Source organism: Jaculus jaculus, chromosome 9 (assembly GCF_020740685.1).
Source record: "Jaculus jaculus isolate mJacJac1 chromosome 9, mJacJac1.mat.Y.cur, whole genome shotgun sequence".
Classification (NCBI taxonomy): Eukaryota; Metazoa; Chordata; class Mammalia; order Rodentia; family Dipodidae; genus Jaculus; species Jaculus jaculus.
This window is the reverse complement of record NC_059110.1, coordinates 98,207,533-98,225,277: the sequence shown is the minus strand read 5'-3', so window position 1 is coordinate 98,225,277 and position 17,745 is coordinate 98,207,533. Positions and strand designations below refer to the sequence as shown.

General features: G+C 44.0%; 1 protein-coding gene and 1 pseudogene across 3 annotated transcripts in view; one reads left to right on the top strand and one right to left on the bottom strand.

Moving 5' to 3' along the window:
* Trim37 (tripartite motif containing 37) overlaps positions 1 to 14,220 on the bottom strand; it is a 171,476-nt gene extending 157,256 nt beyond the window's left edge. Inside the window, exons 1-3 of one of the 3 annotated variants that reach the window (XM_045159189.1) lie at positions 13,941 to 14,220; positions 11,377 to 11,478; positions 5,424 to 5,464 (exon numbers count right to left, since the gene is read on the bottom strand). In XM_045159189.1, the coding sequence (XP_045015124.1) occupies positions 5,424 to 5,464; positions 11,377 to 11,478; positions 13,941 to 13,961 (164 nt within the window). In that variant the 5' untranslated portion in view covers positions 13,962 to 14,220. The remainder of the gene's footprint in view (positions 1 to 5,423; positions 5,465 to 11,376; positions 11,479 to 13,940) is intronic. The other 2 variants (XM_004664517.3, XM_045159191.1) reach the window with 2 other exon arrangements.
* Positions 14,221 to 16,124: 1,904 nt separating this feature from the next.
* On the top strand, positions 16,125 to 17,281 carry LOC101612681 (annotated as a pseudogene).
* The last annotated feature ends 464 nt before the right edge of the window (positions 17,282 to 17,745 follow it).

Sequence of the window (17,745 nt, the reverse complement as noted above, 5' to 3'; positions counted from 1 at the left end):
TTTTAAAGGGACTGAATGCATTGTATTTTATATCACGTATGGTTATCAGTTTATGGGGGTCAGGGACAGGATGTGGTGGTTTAATTCAGGTGTCCCCCATAAACTTAGGTGTTCTGAATGTTAGGTTCCCAGCTGATGGAGATTTGGGAATTAACATCTCCTGCAGTCAGTGTATTATTGGGGGCAGGCTTGTGGGTATTATAGCCAGTGTCCCATTGGCAGTGTTTTATATACTCTCTGTTGCTATTATCTACCTGATGTTGGCCAGGGAAATGATGCCCACCCTCTGCTCATGCCATTGTTTTCCCCTGCCATGATAGAGCATACTCTCAAGTCTGTAAGCCAAAATAAACCCTTTTTTCCCCCACAAGTTGGTCTTGGTGAAGTGTTTTCTGGCAGCAATGACCTGACTGCAACAAGACCTAAAATGACAAGAAATGGAAGCAACCTAAGTCCCTCTTAACATGGAATAAATCAGTTGGAGACAGCTTAGCAGTTAATGCACTTGCCTGTGAAGCCTAAGGATCCATGTTTGACTCTCCAGATCCCACATAAGCCAGATGTACAAGGTGACACATGCGCAAGATCGCACATACACAAAAGGCTGGCTCTCATGTCTAGAGTTCAATTGCAGTGGCTAGAGTACCTGGCACATCAATTCTCTCTCTTACTCCCATTAAAAAAAAAAAAAAAGCCACAAGGTACATTGAGATGGCAGAAATAATGTAAAAGCCAAAGGAAGGGTAGGACTATTTACAATGCAACCCTTGAGACAGAAATTGACCTTGATATCCATGACCTCACAATGCCTAGCACTATCTTCATAGCATAATAGGAAGAAAAGATGATGACATCAAAAGAAAAGAGAGACTAATTGAGAGAGGGAGGGAATATGATAGAGTAGATTTGTGAAGGGGATGTTTTATTGTCTGTAATTATGGAAGGTATCAGTCAAAAGAAGTTTAAGGGCTGAATAGATGGCTCAACAGTTAAGGCACTTGTCTGCAAAGCCAAAGGATCCATGTAAACACAAGGGGGCACATGCATCTGGAGTTTGTTTGCAGTGGCTGGAAGCCATGACGTACCCATTCTCTTTATCTACCTCTTTCTCTCTCCCCCTCTCTCTCTCAATAAATAAATAAAAATATTTTTAAGCCGGGCGTGGTGGCACACGCCTTTAATCCCAGCACTTGGGAGGCAGAGGTAGGAGGATCGCTGTGAGTTCGAGGCCACCCTGAGACTCCATAGTGAATTCCAGGTCAGCCAGGTCAGCTAGAGTGAGACCCTACCTCGAAAAACAAAAAACAAAACAAAACAAAAAAATATTTTTAAAGAGTTTTTTTAAAAGCCAGCCTGTTGGTATTGCTTCCCCAAAAAAATTAAATAAAAAATATATTAAAAATATATTTAAAAAATTAAATAAAAAATATGAATAGACATAAATTGCTGGCATGGTCATGCACTCCTTTAATCTTACAACTTGTGAGGCCTAGGTAAGATTTCTATAAATTCAAGGCCAGCCCGACAATAAAATAAGGGGTGGGGGGGAGGACATAAATCAAGTAAAGAGGCTAGAGATGGCTTAGCAGTTAAGACATTTGCCTGTGAAGCCAAAGGACCCAGGTTCAATTCCCCAGGACCCATGTAAGTCAGATGCACAAGGTGGCACATGCATTTGGAGTTCATTTGACTAGGAGCCCTGGTGTGCCCATTCTCTGTCTCTCTTGCATCTGTCTCTCTCTATCTCAAATAAATAAAATTCTGTTTTTTGGTTTTTTTTTTAAAAGAAGATGATTGGTCAACCACTTCTTTCTTCTTTGGTTTTTCAAGGCAGAGTCTCACTCTCTTCCAGGCTGACCTGGAATTCAGCATGGAGTCTCAGAGTGTCCTTAAACTCAGTGATCCTCCTACCTTTGCCTCCTGAGTGCTGAGATTAAAGGCATGTACTACCATGCCCAACCCAACCACATTTTTTTTTCAAGGTAGGGTCTCCTTCTAGCCCAGGCTGACCTGGAATTTACTATGGAATCTCAGGGTGGCCTCGAACTCACAGTGATCCTCCTACCTCTGCCTCCCGAGTGGTAGAATTAAAGGCATCTGCCACCACACCCAGCTTCCAACCACATTTTAAAATGACTTATGTACCCATACCATCAAGGAAATAAATCCAACTTTTTTTTTTTTTTGGTTGGTTGAGGTACAGTCTCATCTAGCTCAAGCTACAGTCTCATCTAGCTCAAGCTACAGTCTCATCTAGCTCAAGCTACAGTCTCATCTAGCTCAAGCTACAGTCTCATCTAGCTCAAGCTACAGTCTCATCTAGCTCAAGCTACAGTCTCATCTAGCTCAAGCTGACCTAGAATTCATTGTGTAGTCTTAGAGTGGCCTAAAATTCACAGAGATCCTCCTACCTCTGCCCTGAGTACTAGGATTAAAGGCATGTGCCACCATGCCGGGCTTCATCATGTATTTTTTTGAGGCAGAGTCTCACTGCAGCCCAGGCTGACCTGAACTCACTCTAAAACACAATCTGGCCTCAAACTCATAGCAACTACCAAACCTAGTGATACCCATCACTTTTATATTTAAAAATAGAAAGAGGTTGGAGAGATGGCTCAGTGGTGAAGGTGCTTGCCTACAATACCTAACTACCTGGGTTCAGTTCTCCAGTATTCATGTAAAGCCACATGCCCAAAGTGGGGTGCATGCATCTGGAGTTTGTTTGCAGTGGCTAAAGGCCCTGGCATACCCATTCATCTCATTTTCTCTCTTACCCTGTAAATAAAATATTTTTAAAAAGCAAAGGCCGGGCTGGAGAGATGGCTTAATGGCTAAGCACTTGCCTGTGAAGCCTAAGGACCCTGGTTCAAAGCTCAATTTCCCAGGACCCATAAGCCAAATACACAAGGTGGCACATGCATCTGGAGTTCATTTGCAGTAGCTGGAGGCCCTGGCACGCCCATTCTCTGTTTCTCTCTCTCTGCCTCTTTCACTCTCTGTTACCTTCAAATAAATAAAGAAAGAAAAATAAAGAAAAAAAAAAAAAAAAAAAAAAGCAAGGGCCAAGGGGCTAAGGAGGCGGCACAGCAGTTAAAAATATTTGCTCACAAAGCCGGCCAGCCTAGGATAAAACCAAGCATAGAAAGTAGCCAGTGAAGCTAGGCGTAGTAGCACATACCTTTAATCCCAGCACTCAAGAAGCAGGGGTAGGAGAAGCTCCATGAGTTCAAGGCCACCCGGAGAATACATAGTGAATTCCAGGTCAGCCTGGACTAGAGGGAGACCCTACCTCAAAAATAACGAAAATTAAAAAAAAAAAGGTGGGCAGTGGCTGGTGTTCATTTACAGCAGCAAGAGACCCTAGTGTACACACACACACACACACACACACACACACACACACACACACCATGCAAACTAATTTACTTACATTTTAAAAAGCAATTAGAGCCAAGTATGGTGGAACACACCTTTAATCACAGCACTGGGGAAGCAGAGGTAGGATTGCTGAGTTCCAGGTCAGCCAGGCCTAGAGCAAGACCCTCTCTAGAAAAACAAAACACAACAAATCAAAACAACAACAACAAAAGCAAACAGGCTGTGGCATATGTCCTTAGGAGGCTGAAGGTAGGAGGATCACTATGAATTCCAGGTCAGCCTGAGCTAGAATGAGACCCTACCATGCAGGTGGGGGAAGGAGCATCAAATGAGCTTACCAAATAGCACAGGCTGGCCTCAAACTCATGGCAATTCTCCTGCCTTTGCTCCTCAGTAATGGCATTACAGATGTGAACTCCACACCCAGTTTACATTTTTGTAATATGTGTGTAGTATACACGCACATGTTCCTATGTGTGGACACACATTGCCAGTGTACAGGTGGAGGCCAGGGATCAATGTGAGGTGTCTTACTCAATCCTTCTGCATCTCATTTATTGAGACAGGGTCTCTAGCTCAACTTATAGCTCACATATTTGACTATACCAGCTAACCAACAAGCCTCAGGGATTCTCATGTCTCTCCTGCCCAGTACTATGATTACAGGCTCATTCAAAGATGCCTGGCATTTTTTTAAATATACTTTTATTTTTATTTATTTATTTGAGAGAGAGAGGCAGATAGAAAGAAAATGAGAGAATATGCATGCCAGGGCCTCCAGCCACTGCAGATGAACTCCAGACACATGTGCCACCTTGTATATCTGGTTTACGTGGGTCCTGAGGAATCAAACCTGGGTCCTTTAGCTTTGCAGGCAAGTACTTAACCACTAAGCCATCTCTCCAGCCCCACAGGTATTTTTTAAACAGTAAACAAGATCAAAACTGGGCACAAGATGGCACTTTGGTATTTAGACCTGTGGTGGTTTGATTCTGGTCTTTTATACAGTGTAAGGGGATTAACACTCAGGTCCAAATGCTTATGCAGGGAGCGCTTTATCTACTCAACCATCTCCATAGTCCACATTTTTGTTTAAATTATAAAAGGAAATCTAGCTAGGCATGGTGATGCACGCCTTTAATCCCAGCACTTGGGAGGCAGAGGTAGGAGGATGACCGTGAGTTCAAGTCCACCCTTAGACTACATGGTAAATTCCAGGTTCGCCTGAGCTAGCATGAGACCACACTTCAGAAAATGAAGAAAAAAATACACACACACACATAGTAAATCAAAGTTGAAAAATTTACAGACAAAAATTTATCATTAGCTGGTTGTGGTGGTACACACCTTTAATCCCAGCACTCAGGAGACAGAGGTAGGACCACTGCTGTGAGTTTGAGGCTATCCTGAGATTACACAGGGAATTCCAAGTCAGCCTGGGTTAGAGCACAACACTACCTTGCAACACCCCCCACCTTAAGAAAAAGTTATCATTGGGGCTGGAGAGATGGCTTAAATGGTTAATGCACTTGCTTGCAAAGCCAAAGAACACAGGTTCAATTCCTCAGTATCCACATAAGCCAGATGCACAAGGTGGCACATGTATCCGGAATTTGTTTTCAGTGGTTAGAGGCCCTAGCACACCCATTCATATCCTACCCTCATAAATAAATGAAAGATTTTTTTTTTTTTTTTTTTGGTTTTTCGAGGTAGTGTCTCACTCTGGTCCAGGCTGACCTGGAATTAACTCTGTCATCTCAGGGTGGCCTTGAACTCATGGCAATCCTCCTACCTCTGCCTCCCAAGTGCTGGGATTAAAGGCATGCGCCACCACGCCCGGCTAAGAAAAAGAATTTTTAAAAAATGTAAAATACATCTGACAGAAATTTAAGTCAGTTTCTGCATTTTTTTCTAGATTCAACTGTTTAGTTTCTATTCAATGACCTCATAAAGAACAGAAATGTAATCAATTACAGAAAAGAAACTTAGTTTTATCAGTCTTAGGGGTCATTCTATTTTCCAACTACAGAAAACAAAACACTTACCGGCAATGAGGACACTGAGCTCTCTGCTCTGTCAGCCAGCGCTAAGGAGGAAAAATAATTAAGATTTTTATTATAAAAACACTATTACTTTTATTTGTATATATCTAATAATTTTAAACCAAATTTAATGAGTAGCTCTCTGGTGTCTAAATCTTAGAGATATAGAAATTAACAAGCAATCTATTCTCTTTCCTATTAGCAGCCAGACAGGAAGAGACTAAAAGAAACAAATTATCTCAAAATAGTTCCCATAAAGTTAGTGAGGGCCTGGAGAGATGACTTAGCGGTTAAGCACTTGCCTGTGAAGCCTAAGGACCCAGGTCCGAGGCTCGATTCCCCAGGACCCACGTTAGCCAGATGCACAAGGGGGGCGCACGTGTCTGGAGTTTGTTTGCAATAGCTGGAGGACCTGGCACACCCATTCTCTCTCCTTCTCTCTATCTGCCTCTTTCTCTCTCTGTCTGTCACTCTCAAATAAGTAAATAAAATTAACAAAAATAAAAGAAAGGGCTGGAGAGATGGCTTAGCGGTTAAGCGCTTGCCTGTGAAGCCTAAGGACCCTGGTTCGAGGCTCGGTTCCCCAGGTCCCACGTTAGCCAGATGCACAAGGGGGCGCACGCATCTGGAGTTCGTTTGCAGTGGCTGGAAGCCCTGGCGCGCCCATTCTCTGTCTGTCTCTATCTGCCTCTTTCTCTGCCTGTCACTCTTAAATAAGTAAACAAAAATTAAAAATAAAAAAAAAAATTAAAAAAAAAGAAAGTTAGTGAGTCTAGGCCTATCTAAGTAAGTATCACAAAGATGATGTAATCCTCACAAAAATAATACCATCAGCTGGGCATGGTGGCGCACACCTTTAATCCCAACGCTCTGGAGGCAGAGTTTGGAAGATCACCATGAATTCAAGGCCACACTGAGACTACATAGTGCATTCCAGGTCAGCCTGAGCTAGAGTGAGACCCTACCTTGAGAAACCAAAAATAATAATAATAATAATAATAATAATAATAATAGTACCATCACCCATCAAAATAAGTTACTCAAAGAAAGTGACTTTTGATTAACTACAAAATCACTGAGAAAGTTTAAGGTATCAATATTTCCTTTCTGAAAAGCAAACTATGTGGCATATCTATTAGGGACATACAAATCACACCTAACATATGAGTAGGAAATATAACTTTGAAACAGAGTGTGGTGGCACATGCCTTTAATCCCAGCACATAGTAGGCAGATAGAAGGATCACTGTGAGTTCAAGGCCACCCCAAGACTACATGTGAATTTCAGGGGAACATGGGCTAGAGTGAAACCCTACCTTGAAAAACCAAAAAATAAAATAGAATAATAACCTAAGGTATTTGGGATTTTTCCCCCTAGTGTTTTGAAGCAGTCTCGAGATGTAATCCAGGTTTCCTCAAATTTGCAGCTGTACTTCAACCTCGAACTCTCAAGTGCTGGATAACAGGCTTATAATACCACAGAAGTCTTATAAGGGCTTACTGATTGAGTAATGTAAAAACCTAGTAACTTTGGTTTCTTCAGAGCTATACAAAGATTTTAGAAGACGATGTTTCTATGAACCCCCAAATTATGAATTTCATCTTAAATTACTACTAGAGCTAGGAATATGGCTATAATTACAGGCATGGGACTGAAGGCAGAGAGGCAGGAGGGTCACCATAAGATCAAGTCCAGCCTGAATTACATATCACATTTGAGACTACCCAGAAAGACCTTCTCTCAAAAACCTGATGCAGGGCTGGAGAGATGGCTTAGCGGTTAAGCGCTTGCCTGTGAAGCCTAAGGACCCCGGGTCGAGGCTCGGTTCCCCGGGTCCCACATTAGCCAGATGCACAAGGGGGCGCACGCGTCTGGAGTTCGTTTGCAGAGGCTGGAAGCCCTGGCGCGCCCATTCTCTCTCTCTCCCTCTATCTGTCTTTCTCTCTGTGTCTGTCACTCTCAAATAAAAAAATAAAAAAATTTAAAAAAAATATTAAAAAAAAAAAAAAAAACCTGATGCAGGGCTGGAGAAATAGCTTACAGGTTAAGGTGCTTTGCCTGAAAAGCCAAAGAACCACAGCTCAAATCCCCAAGACCCACGTAAGCAAAATGTAAAGGTGGCACATGCATCTGGTGTTGTTTGCAGTGGCTGTTGGCCCTGCTGTGCCATTATCTCTTTCTTCCTTACTGTCAAATAAATAAATAAAAATCAAATATTAAAAAAACAACAACAATGCAGAGCTGGAGAGATGACTCACTTGCTTATAAATCTTGATGGTCATGCACCACCATGTGCATCCGGCTTATGTGGGTATTGGGGAATTGAACCTGGGCCTTAAGCTCTGCAGGCAAGGGCCTTAACTGCTAAGCCATCTCCCAGCCATTAAATATTAAAAAAAAAAAAACCTACGCAATAACAACCAAATAAATAAAAACTTAGAAATTAATCTCCATGGAAGTAAGTGGATGCCATTGCAAATCATCTTTTGAGTGCCTGGCCAAAGCAAGCTGTGCTCACGAAGTGCTTTCTTTATACACATGCACCACCTTGTACATCTAGCTTACATGGGCACTGGGGAATCAAGCCTCAAACTGGGGTCTTTAGGATTCACAGATAAGTGCTTAACTGCTAAACAATCTTTCCAGTCCAGTTTCTTAAGTATTTTGGTTTACTTGCAAGCGAGAGAAAGAAAATGGGTGTGCCAGGGCTTCTAGCCACTGCAAACAAACTGCAGATGCATGTACCAATTTTGTCATCTAGCCCTATATGGGTACTGGGGCATCAAACCTGGGTCACAGACTTTGCAGCCAAGCATGGCTGAGCCATCTCCCTAGGCCAAACCAGTTTTTTTTTTTTTTAATAGGTTTTTTTTTTTTTAATAGTTTTTTGAGGTAGGGTCTCACTCTAGCCCAGGCTGACCTAGAATTCACTATGTAGTCTCAGGCCATCCTCGAATTCATGGCAATCCTCCTACCTCTGCCTCCTGAGTGCTGAGATTAAAGGAATACACAACCATACCCGACCCAAACCAGTATTTTAAAAAAATTTTTATTTATTTGCAACCAGAGAGACAAAGAGACAGAGAAACAATGGGTACGTGGAGGCCTACAGCTGCTGCAAACCAACCTCCAGATGCATGCATCACTTTGTGCATCTGACTTTAGGTGGGTACTGGGGAATCAAACCCAGGTTGTTAGGCTTTGCAGACAAGTGCCTTAACCACTGACCCATCTCTCTGAGAAGTGACAACAGTGTTCAGCCCTAAGTGAGACATCTCTGCCACATCTTCCAAAGCTCAGGGACCACTGCAGAAGATGTGACAGAAAAGAATGTAAGAGCCATAGGAAGGGAAGGAATGCTCTGCAACACTGTCTTCCAGACACAAAGTGGCCATGGTATTCAACACCTCACAGTGGCTGACGCTACGTACACACAACCTGCATAATAGGAGGGGAAAACAATGACATCAAAATAGAGAGACTAGTTGGAAAGAAGTGATTCAGGAGAAAAGGTATATATAGGGGAGAAGGGAAAAGGGAGGGTAGTAGTAAGAAATTTTGATATGGTATACTGTCGACATGTATAGAGGCTGTCAGTGAAAGTTAAAAATAAAATAAGCCATAAAAGCCTGGCACTTGGGAAGCAGAGGCAGGAGGATAGCTGTGAGTTTAAGACGAGCCTGGAACTACAGAGCTACATAAAAACACTCATTTTGGGCTGGGGATGTATTTCAGTCAGCAGAGTAGCAGAACGCTCGCCTAGCACACTGGAGTCCAAGGTTCAAGCCCCAGCACTGCATAAACCAGACACGGTGGCAAACATCTATGCCTTCAGCACACTAGGAAGTAGGAACAGGAGGATCAGAAATCAGAAGTTCAGGTCATAGAATTCAGCTACATAACATGAGTTGTTGGCCATTCTGGACTAGCAGTGGCTAGTGGCCCTGGAGTGCCCATTCTCTCCCCTCCCCCAGTCTCTAATAAACAAATAAATTTTTTTTTAAATTACACCTGGTCATGGTAGCAAACACCTTTGATCTCGCCATTTGGGAGGCAGAGGTAAGAGCATCGCTGCGAGTTCAAGGCCAGTTGGGACTACAGTGGGTTCCAGGTCAGCCTCAGCTAGAGTGAGACCCTTCCTCTATGTACCACCCTTCCAAAAAATGTGTATTCTTTCTCTTCTGGAGTCAAACATTTTTTAGTATTTCTTTATGGTAGCATATATATTTCAGTATAAACACTACAGTCGATTCCTTCAGATTTAATGTTCTTAAAGGTACACCCTCATTTATGAGATTATCATAAGCATAATGCAGGAAACACAAGTGTTAGCTAAGTTTGTAATGATTATAAACATATAAATAGGTCAGGCATGGTGGTGTACTCCTTTTATCCTAGCACTCAGGAGGCAAAGGTAAGGTGGATCACCATGAATTTGAGGCCAGCCTGGAATTACAGCGAGACCTTACCTCAAAAAATAAAAAATAGGGCTGGAGAGATGACTTATTGGTTAAGCACTTGCCCGTGAAGCCTAAGGACCCTCGTTCGAGGCTCGATTCCCCAGGACCCACGTTAGCCAGATGCACAAGGGGGCACACGCATCTGGAGTTCATCTGCGGTGGCTGGAGGCCCTGGCACACCCATTCTCTCTCTCTGCCTTTCTCTCTGTCTGTCATTCTCAAATAAAAAGTAAAAATAAACAAAAACAAAATTTTTAAATAAACAAAAACAACCTAACAAAAAAAAAGTATAAAGTAAAATTTCAGCCAGCTGTTTCCAGAAGCACCTACCTTACTGCAGACATTTCTTGGACATTATCACTAACTTTTATTCATATTCATAGTATAAATACATATTGATGGATACTAAGGCACCTTTATTTAAGAGACATGTTATTTATTTACTTATTTATTGGGAGAAAGAGAGAGAAAGAATGGGTATGCCAGGGCCTCCAGCCACTGCAAACAAATTCCAGATACATGCGCCCCCTTGTGCATCTGGTTTACGTGGGTCCTGGGGAATCAAACTGTGGTCCACTGGCAATGCACGCAAACACCTTAACCATTAAGCCATCTCTCCAGTCCAAGAGACATGATTTTTTTAAAACAATTTTTAATTTAATTTATTTATTTGCAAGCAGAGAAAGAGACAGAAAGGACACACACAAATAATGGGCATGCTAGGGCCTGTAGCCACTGAAAACAAACTCCAGACTCAAGCACCCCTTGTGTATCTGGCTTACATGGGTATTGGGAAATAGAACCTGGATCCTTTGGTTTCACAGGCAAGTGCATTGGATGTTAAGCCATCTCTCCAGCTGTGGTTTTTTTTTGAGGTAGGGTTTCACTCCAGCCCAAGCTGACCTGGAATTCACTATGCAGTCACAGGGTGGCCCTGAACTCATGGCAATCCTCCTACCTCTGCCTCCAAAGTGCTCGGATTAAAGGTGTGCACCATCACACCCAATTAAGAGACATGTTTTAAAAAGGCACAGATCTGGCCTGGACAAATGGCTCAACAATACTTGTCTGAGAAGCCTAAGGACTCACATGATTCCCCAGTATCCATGTAAACCAGATGCACAAGGTAGCGCATTCCTCTGGAGTTTGTTTGTGGTGCCAAGAGGTCCTGGTGTGCCCATTCTCTCTCTCTTCTGCCTCTCTCTCTCAAATAAATAAAATAGCTGGGCGTGGTGCCTTGCACCCTTAATCCCAGCACTTTGGAGGCAGAGATAGGTGAATTGCCATGAGTTCAAGGCCACCCTGAGACTACATAGTAAACTCCAGGTCAGCCTGAGCTAGAGTGAGATCCTACTTTGAAAAAAACAATAAATAAATAAACAAAAATATATTTTTTAATAGGCACACATAAAAAATTTTAAAAGATAGTAAGGAAAATGGTTTAAGCCTTATATTATTTAAACTCAATGCATATAAAAAAGGAACTACAACTTACCCTAATACAACTGAAACAACAAAGCTTGGAGCAATGAGGACACAGGCGAGCATCCCGCAATTTCTCCATACAAATGAAACATCGAAAAACCTCAGCAATGCTCTGAAAACAGTAAAAGGTAAGGTTCCCAGATTAGACTACTAAACCATAGTAAAAAGCAAAGTAAAAAGAAATCACTCAACATTTACACTTATTTGGATTAATATGTTTTAACTGTATTCTCTATCAAGGCTTGACTAGTTAGAACATCTGAAAAAATGTGGCTCTTTTTTTCCTGAGTTTAGCAACAGCTCTCTTCTAAAGGACACATGAAATACAGATACTTTATGCACAAATATTTTCAGAAGCATGAATAATAATAATGGCAACAATATTGCCAGGTATGATGGCACATGCCTTTTTTAATCCCAGCACTAGTAAGGCAGTTAGGAGGATTACTCTGAGTTTAAAGCCACCCTGAGACTACATAGTGAATTCCATGTCAGCCTGAGCTAGAGTGAGACCCTACCTAGAAAAACAAAAACAAAAAAGAAAACAACAACAACAGAATATGGCTACAGCCCTAATACCCAATGATCAACTTATAGCAGTTACACATGAATTATGCAGAAATTTAACTCTTTCCCTTTGATTTAATGGTATAGAAAAATACCTATATTGTGTAACAGTAAGAAATAAAAACTATACAACTGAATGCACATGTAGGTAGACTTTTTATTTTTTCTGCAATTTCCACAAAGGTAAGTTCCTTTTAAAAATAAAAGGTGCAGCTGGAGGGATGGCTTAGCGGTTAAGGTGTTTTCCTGAAAGCCAAAGGACCCAGGTTTGATTTCCCAGGACCCACATAAGCCAGATGCACAAGGGGGCACATGGGTCTGAAGTTCCTTGGCAGTGGCTGGAGGCCCTGGTGCACTCATTCTCTCCCTCTTTCTCTGTCAAATAAAAATATTTTAAAAATAAATAAAAGGTAAGTTTAAAAGATACCTTTACAAGCCAGGTGTGGTGGCACACGGCTTTAATCGTAGCACTTGGGAGGCAGAGGTAGGAGGATCTCGGTGAATTCAAGGCCACCCTCGTGAATTCCAGGTCAGCCTAAGCCAGAGGCCACAGTGAGACGCTACCTCAAAAAAGCAAAGTTACTTTTACTAGCAGCAGTGTATTTTTGGTCTAGAGAGAAAATAATTCAGAATTGATAAATCTTAGTTTCTGTCCTGATGAAACCAACTAATTACTTATTTGAGATTGTTAGACTCATTCTGTCCCTTAAAATCTTGATGTTCCTCTGCAATGCCATGGGAAGAATAAAAAGTTTGTAAATGGGGAAACAATTTATTTTTGCAAGTCTTTACTGAATTTATTTTGAAAACAAATTGAAACAAGGAAACACCTAAAAATAAATTACCATTATTGTATATTTAATTTTACAGTCTAATATTTACTTTCATTCAATTTCAGAAGAATTAAGTCCTCATAAAATCAATGTCAGAATTAAGGACTTATTGAGATGGGGAGAGGATATGATGGAGAATGGAATTTCAAAGGGGAAGAGAGGGGGTGGAAGAAGGATATTACCGTGGGATATTTTTTATAACCATGGAAAATGTTTTAAAAAATTGAGAAAAAATAAAATTAAATTTTAAAAAAAGGGAATTAAGGAGAAAATTACTCATGATTCTTATGGATGGTGGCCCAGGATCTGTGAGATAACTCCTTAGCTGGGTGTTTGGGAGCACAAGAAGGGCACTGGGTAAAACTAGTACAGGACTCACAGTAACCCCTTACTTTTTCAAAGCAGGCTGGAGTATTCATATTTCAAAAGCCCAAAATTTACCCGGGCGTGGGGGCGCACGCTTTTAATGTCAGCACTCTGGAGGCAGAGGTAGGTGCTGTAAGTTCAAGGCCACCGTGAGACCACATAGTGAATTCCAGATCAGCCTGGACTAGAACGCGAGACCCTACCTCGAAGAAACAAAAAAAGTCCAAAATTTAACTATCATTTCGCAGTTATATCCAAAAAGCATCCCTTTTTCTAATGTTCCCACAATTTATGAAACTATCCCAAGCATGTAAAATCATCTTACAAGAGTCAAATATAAAGAGTCCATACTGCAGTAAGAGTCGGTGTTGGGAGCGTGTGTACGGAAGCTATGGTATATAACATATTATGTAATACATATGTGCATATGGCCTACAAAATGTACCACTGCAGATGGAAATGTTGCTCCACTCCAACTCGCAAGTCTTGGCGATAAAGAGGGCACGTCCATCATCCGATGAATTTGCAATCTAAACTGACTTTGCAACCCCCGGTGGTGCGGGGGGATGAGTCCAGGTGTCGGGGGCATCCCTGAAAAATGCCCAACACGTCGTACCTGACTGCGGGCAACGGTGAGGACCAGACAAACCTGGGCTCAGGCTGCAGAGTGAACGCGGCCGCTAGGCCAGCCTAGTGCTGCGGGTATGGGGGATCCCGACGCAAAGACCCGGAGGGCGAGAGCCAGGCGCCCAGAGTGGGGTGGGGGGTGGACAGACTCCAGTCACCGCCCTCCACGCCGTCCCCTCACCTCCACACTCTGTTCATCCATTCCCTCCGGCTCTCGGCGGGGCCCTCGGCGACCCGCGGAGTCCGTGGTCTCCCCTAAGGGGCACCGGCCCGAGGTCGCCAGGTCCAGGGACCGAGAACGGCTCGGCGCCCGCGTCACGAGGCTTCGAAAACCGCCCCACCAGCGCGCCCCATCGCTTCAGGTTCCGAGGCCGCTACCCCCATTGCGCCATTTTTATTTTATTTCTTTTCCGCGCGCCGGCCCTGGGACGGAGAGCGAGGGCGAGCGGCGGCCCCGCGGCAGCCCCCTCGTGCCGCCGCAGCCTCCAGTCGGCGTGGACGAGCGAGGGGAAAAGAAAAAAAAAAAAAAAAGCCTCGGCCCACGTGACCCCGGCGCGCGCGGCCACAGCTGCCGCTGGAGCCCCGAGGCGTTGTCGCCGGAGGGAGGGGGGGGTGGATAGAAAAGAGGTGCCGCGGAGAATTCGCAAACACCAACCGTAACCAGGGTAGCTGGAGGCGCGGCCGCGGCGGGGAGCGGCGCGCATGCGCGCGACGCTGCGGAGGGGCGGGCAGACGGGAGACGAGGCCCGCGGCGCGGGGCGCATGCGCACGAGATTTGGAGAGCGGCTGCCGCGAGGCTGCGTGCCTGGGGCCGCCCGCTGGGCGAGACGGCGCCCCGCCTCTCTCCGAGCGCGGGGGCGGGGCCGGTCCCGGCTCAAATTTGAGCGCGCAAAAAGACTGCGGCCACCTTGCGAGCTCGCCTACCGCGTGGGGACTTAGGGGACACGCCCCTCGGCATTCCGAGGTGGTAGGTGAAGGCCCGGAACGTTTGCGACTAAAAAGAGCTAATCGCCGGGATGCGGTTTCGGGGGGCGGGGGGCCTGTGGTCCACACTTTTAGAAAGCCTAACCGGGATTCGAGGGTAGTGGATTCCCCCCCCCCCTCGGGAAGTACGGTGTAAGGTTTATTTATAAAACTTCCCTACCGCTTACTCACATAAGTGTAGTCCAAAAGCTCCACATTGTGAGCCTGCAAGGTTGTGCCTTTCTCCTTTTTCATTAGTTCTTTTAACACAAGACCCCGTAGCCTGGGCTCCTAAAGTACAGCAGTCCTCTTTCCCCAGTCTCTCTCTCTCTTCCCTCCTCTCTCTCCCTCCCTCCTATTCTCTTCCCCACTCCTTCCCTCCCGCCCCCTTCCTCCCTCACTCCCTCTAGTTTAGATGGTGGAAGAATTAGGCCACTAAAGACCACAGACACACCGCTCTTTCTTGCTGCTTGAGTTGAGCTTTTTGCCATGGGTATATCATATACATGTTAGTCACCTATTCTCACAGCTTCAGCAGACCAAAGACAGCTTAAGGGAGGAAAAGATTGCTTAGAGGCTTACATTTAGAAGGTGAAGTTTCTTGGTCAAGGGAAGCACCATCTTCATCATACATCCACATATGGGGACAGCAAGCCGCAGTGATTCCAACACACAGAGTAACGCTGCACTCCTCAACTCCCAAGGTCCACCAGGAGAAATACACCTACAACAGCAAGGCTCCACCTCCCCAAGACTCCACCAGCTGGAGACTTAAGTAGGAAGCTTAAGTAAAATACGCAGAGCTGGAGAAATAGTTCAGTGGTTAAAGGCACTTTCCTGCAAAGCCTGCTGGCCCAAGTGGTGGGTATGTCTGGAGTTCATTTACAATGGCAAGAGGCCCTAGCACTCCCATCCTCTTTCTACTTTCTCCTTGAAAATAAATAAAATATGAGGCTAGCCAAGTGTGGTGGTTCACACCTTTGATCCCAGCATTAGGGAGGCAGATTTAGTTAGATAACTGAGAGTTGCAGGCTAGCCTGGGACTACAGAGTGAATTCCAGGTCAACCTGGGATATAGTGAGACCCTACGTCGGAAACAAACAAAAAATACCTGAGGCTCTGGAGAGCATTCACATTCAAACCACCACACCTGTATTCAGCTTTCATATACCTGGGATGGCCTTTCTAGTTTTCTGCCAGAAGGTAATGCACAGGTTGCAAAAACTGAAGGTTATCAGACACTGGGTGTACATCAAATTCCTAAATCTAGATTTCTCTTTTTTAAAAAAAAAAAATTTATTTATTTGAGAGAAAGAGGCAGACACTGAGGAGAATGGGTTGCCAGGGCCTCTAGCTACTGCAAATGAACTCCAGACACATGTGCCACTTTGTGCATCTGGCTTATGTGGAAACCAGAGACTCCAAGACTGAAGGCTGGTCTAAAAACTTCAAGCTCCTGCAGTCCTAGCTGCAGATGAAAAAGGCGGCTCTCACCCAAGCCAAGAACCAAAGGACAAAACAAAGTACAGTCCTTGCCCCAGTCATTGACCTAAAGCAAGGTAGCTCCTCAGATGACCAGTAGATTGCGGACACAACCCCACACATAGCAGCTGGGCTGAAGGACCCCATTCCCAGCAGGTTTTCTGCAGGGGAAGTTCTGATTCCCTTAGCTAATAAGTATGATCCTATGTTTCCTAATGATTATGAAAAAGTAGTGACGTGCCAATGAGAAGAGCGACAGAGGCAGCAGTGGGAGCTGGAAAAGCAGAAGGAAATAAAAGGGAAAAAGAGACGTAAAGACAGGCATGAAGCTAGCGGATTTTCAAGGCGACCAGACACAGATTCTGATGAAGATGAAGATTATGAGCGAGAGAAGGAAAAGAAGTATGGGGGGAGCTGCCATCGCCCCACCTACATCTCTTGTAGCAAAAGACATGGAGCTGCCCCATGATTTCTCCTATGAAGAAGACTCAAGACCTCAATCAGTCTTCTAAAGCTGCTATTCCTCCACCGGTGTATGAGGAACCTGGTAGACCATGATCTCCAACTGGGCCCAGCAACTCATTCCTGGCTAACATGGGCAGCACGGTAGCGCACAGGCCTGGGCAAGCAGGAGCAGGGGCTGAGCACAGCTCTGTTGGTGGAGAAGACCGCAAGTGGGGTGGCAAGCTCATTGTGGGCAGCGCCACAGAGAAGGGCAAGTCTCAGGATGCATCCAAGAAGTCGGATTGAAATCCACTAACTAAAATACTGAAGTATCCTACAAAAGTGGTCCTGCTAAGGAACATGGTTGGTGCCAGAGAGGTAGATGAAAACTTGGAAGTTGAAACAAAGGAGGAATGTGAAAAATATGGCAAAGTTGGAAAATGTGTGATATTTGAAATTCCTGGTGCCCCTGATGATGAAGCAGTGCGATTATTTTTAGAATTTGAGAGAGTTGAGTCAGCAATTAAAGCTGTTGTGGATCTGAACGGGAGGTATTTTGGTGGACGGGTGGTAAAAGCATGTATCTACAATTTGGATAAATTCAGGGTCTTGGATTTGGCAGAGCAAGTCTGAGTTTATGAACTAGAGCCATCTCCGATTCTCCTTAAATGAACTGCAGACTGAGCAATGAAAGAGGCATCAGCCTTCCTGGCTATTGGATACTGAGACTCTTGGATGGACTGCAAGATATATGTTGATTGATCCCTTTTTTATTTTGTGGGTTTTAAAATATAGTATAAAAATCCTTAAAAAAGAAAAAAACAACTACACAGATAAGGACTATTTATATCTCAGATAGACTCCAAAGCTTTCTTAAGTACAGAACTACAGAATTGGCTTCCTGCTGTCCATACTTGCTGTAGTTTCAGTACTTTCCAAAATATTAACAATAATTACTTGAGAACTTGACCATTTAAAAATATATTTTTGCTGGGCATGGTGGCACATGCCTTTAATTCCAGCACTTGGGAGGGAGAGGTAGGATTGCTGTGAGTTCAAAGCCACCCTAAGACTACATAGTGAATTCCAGGTCAGCC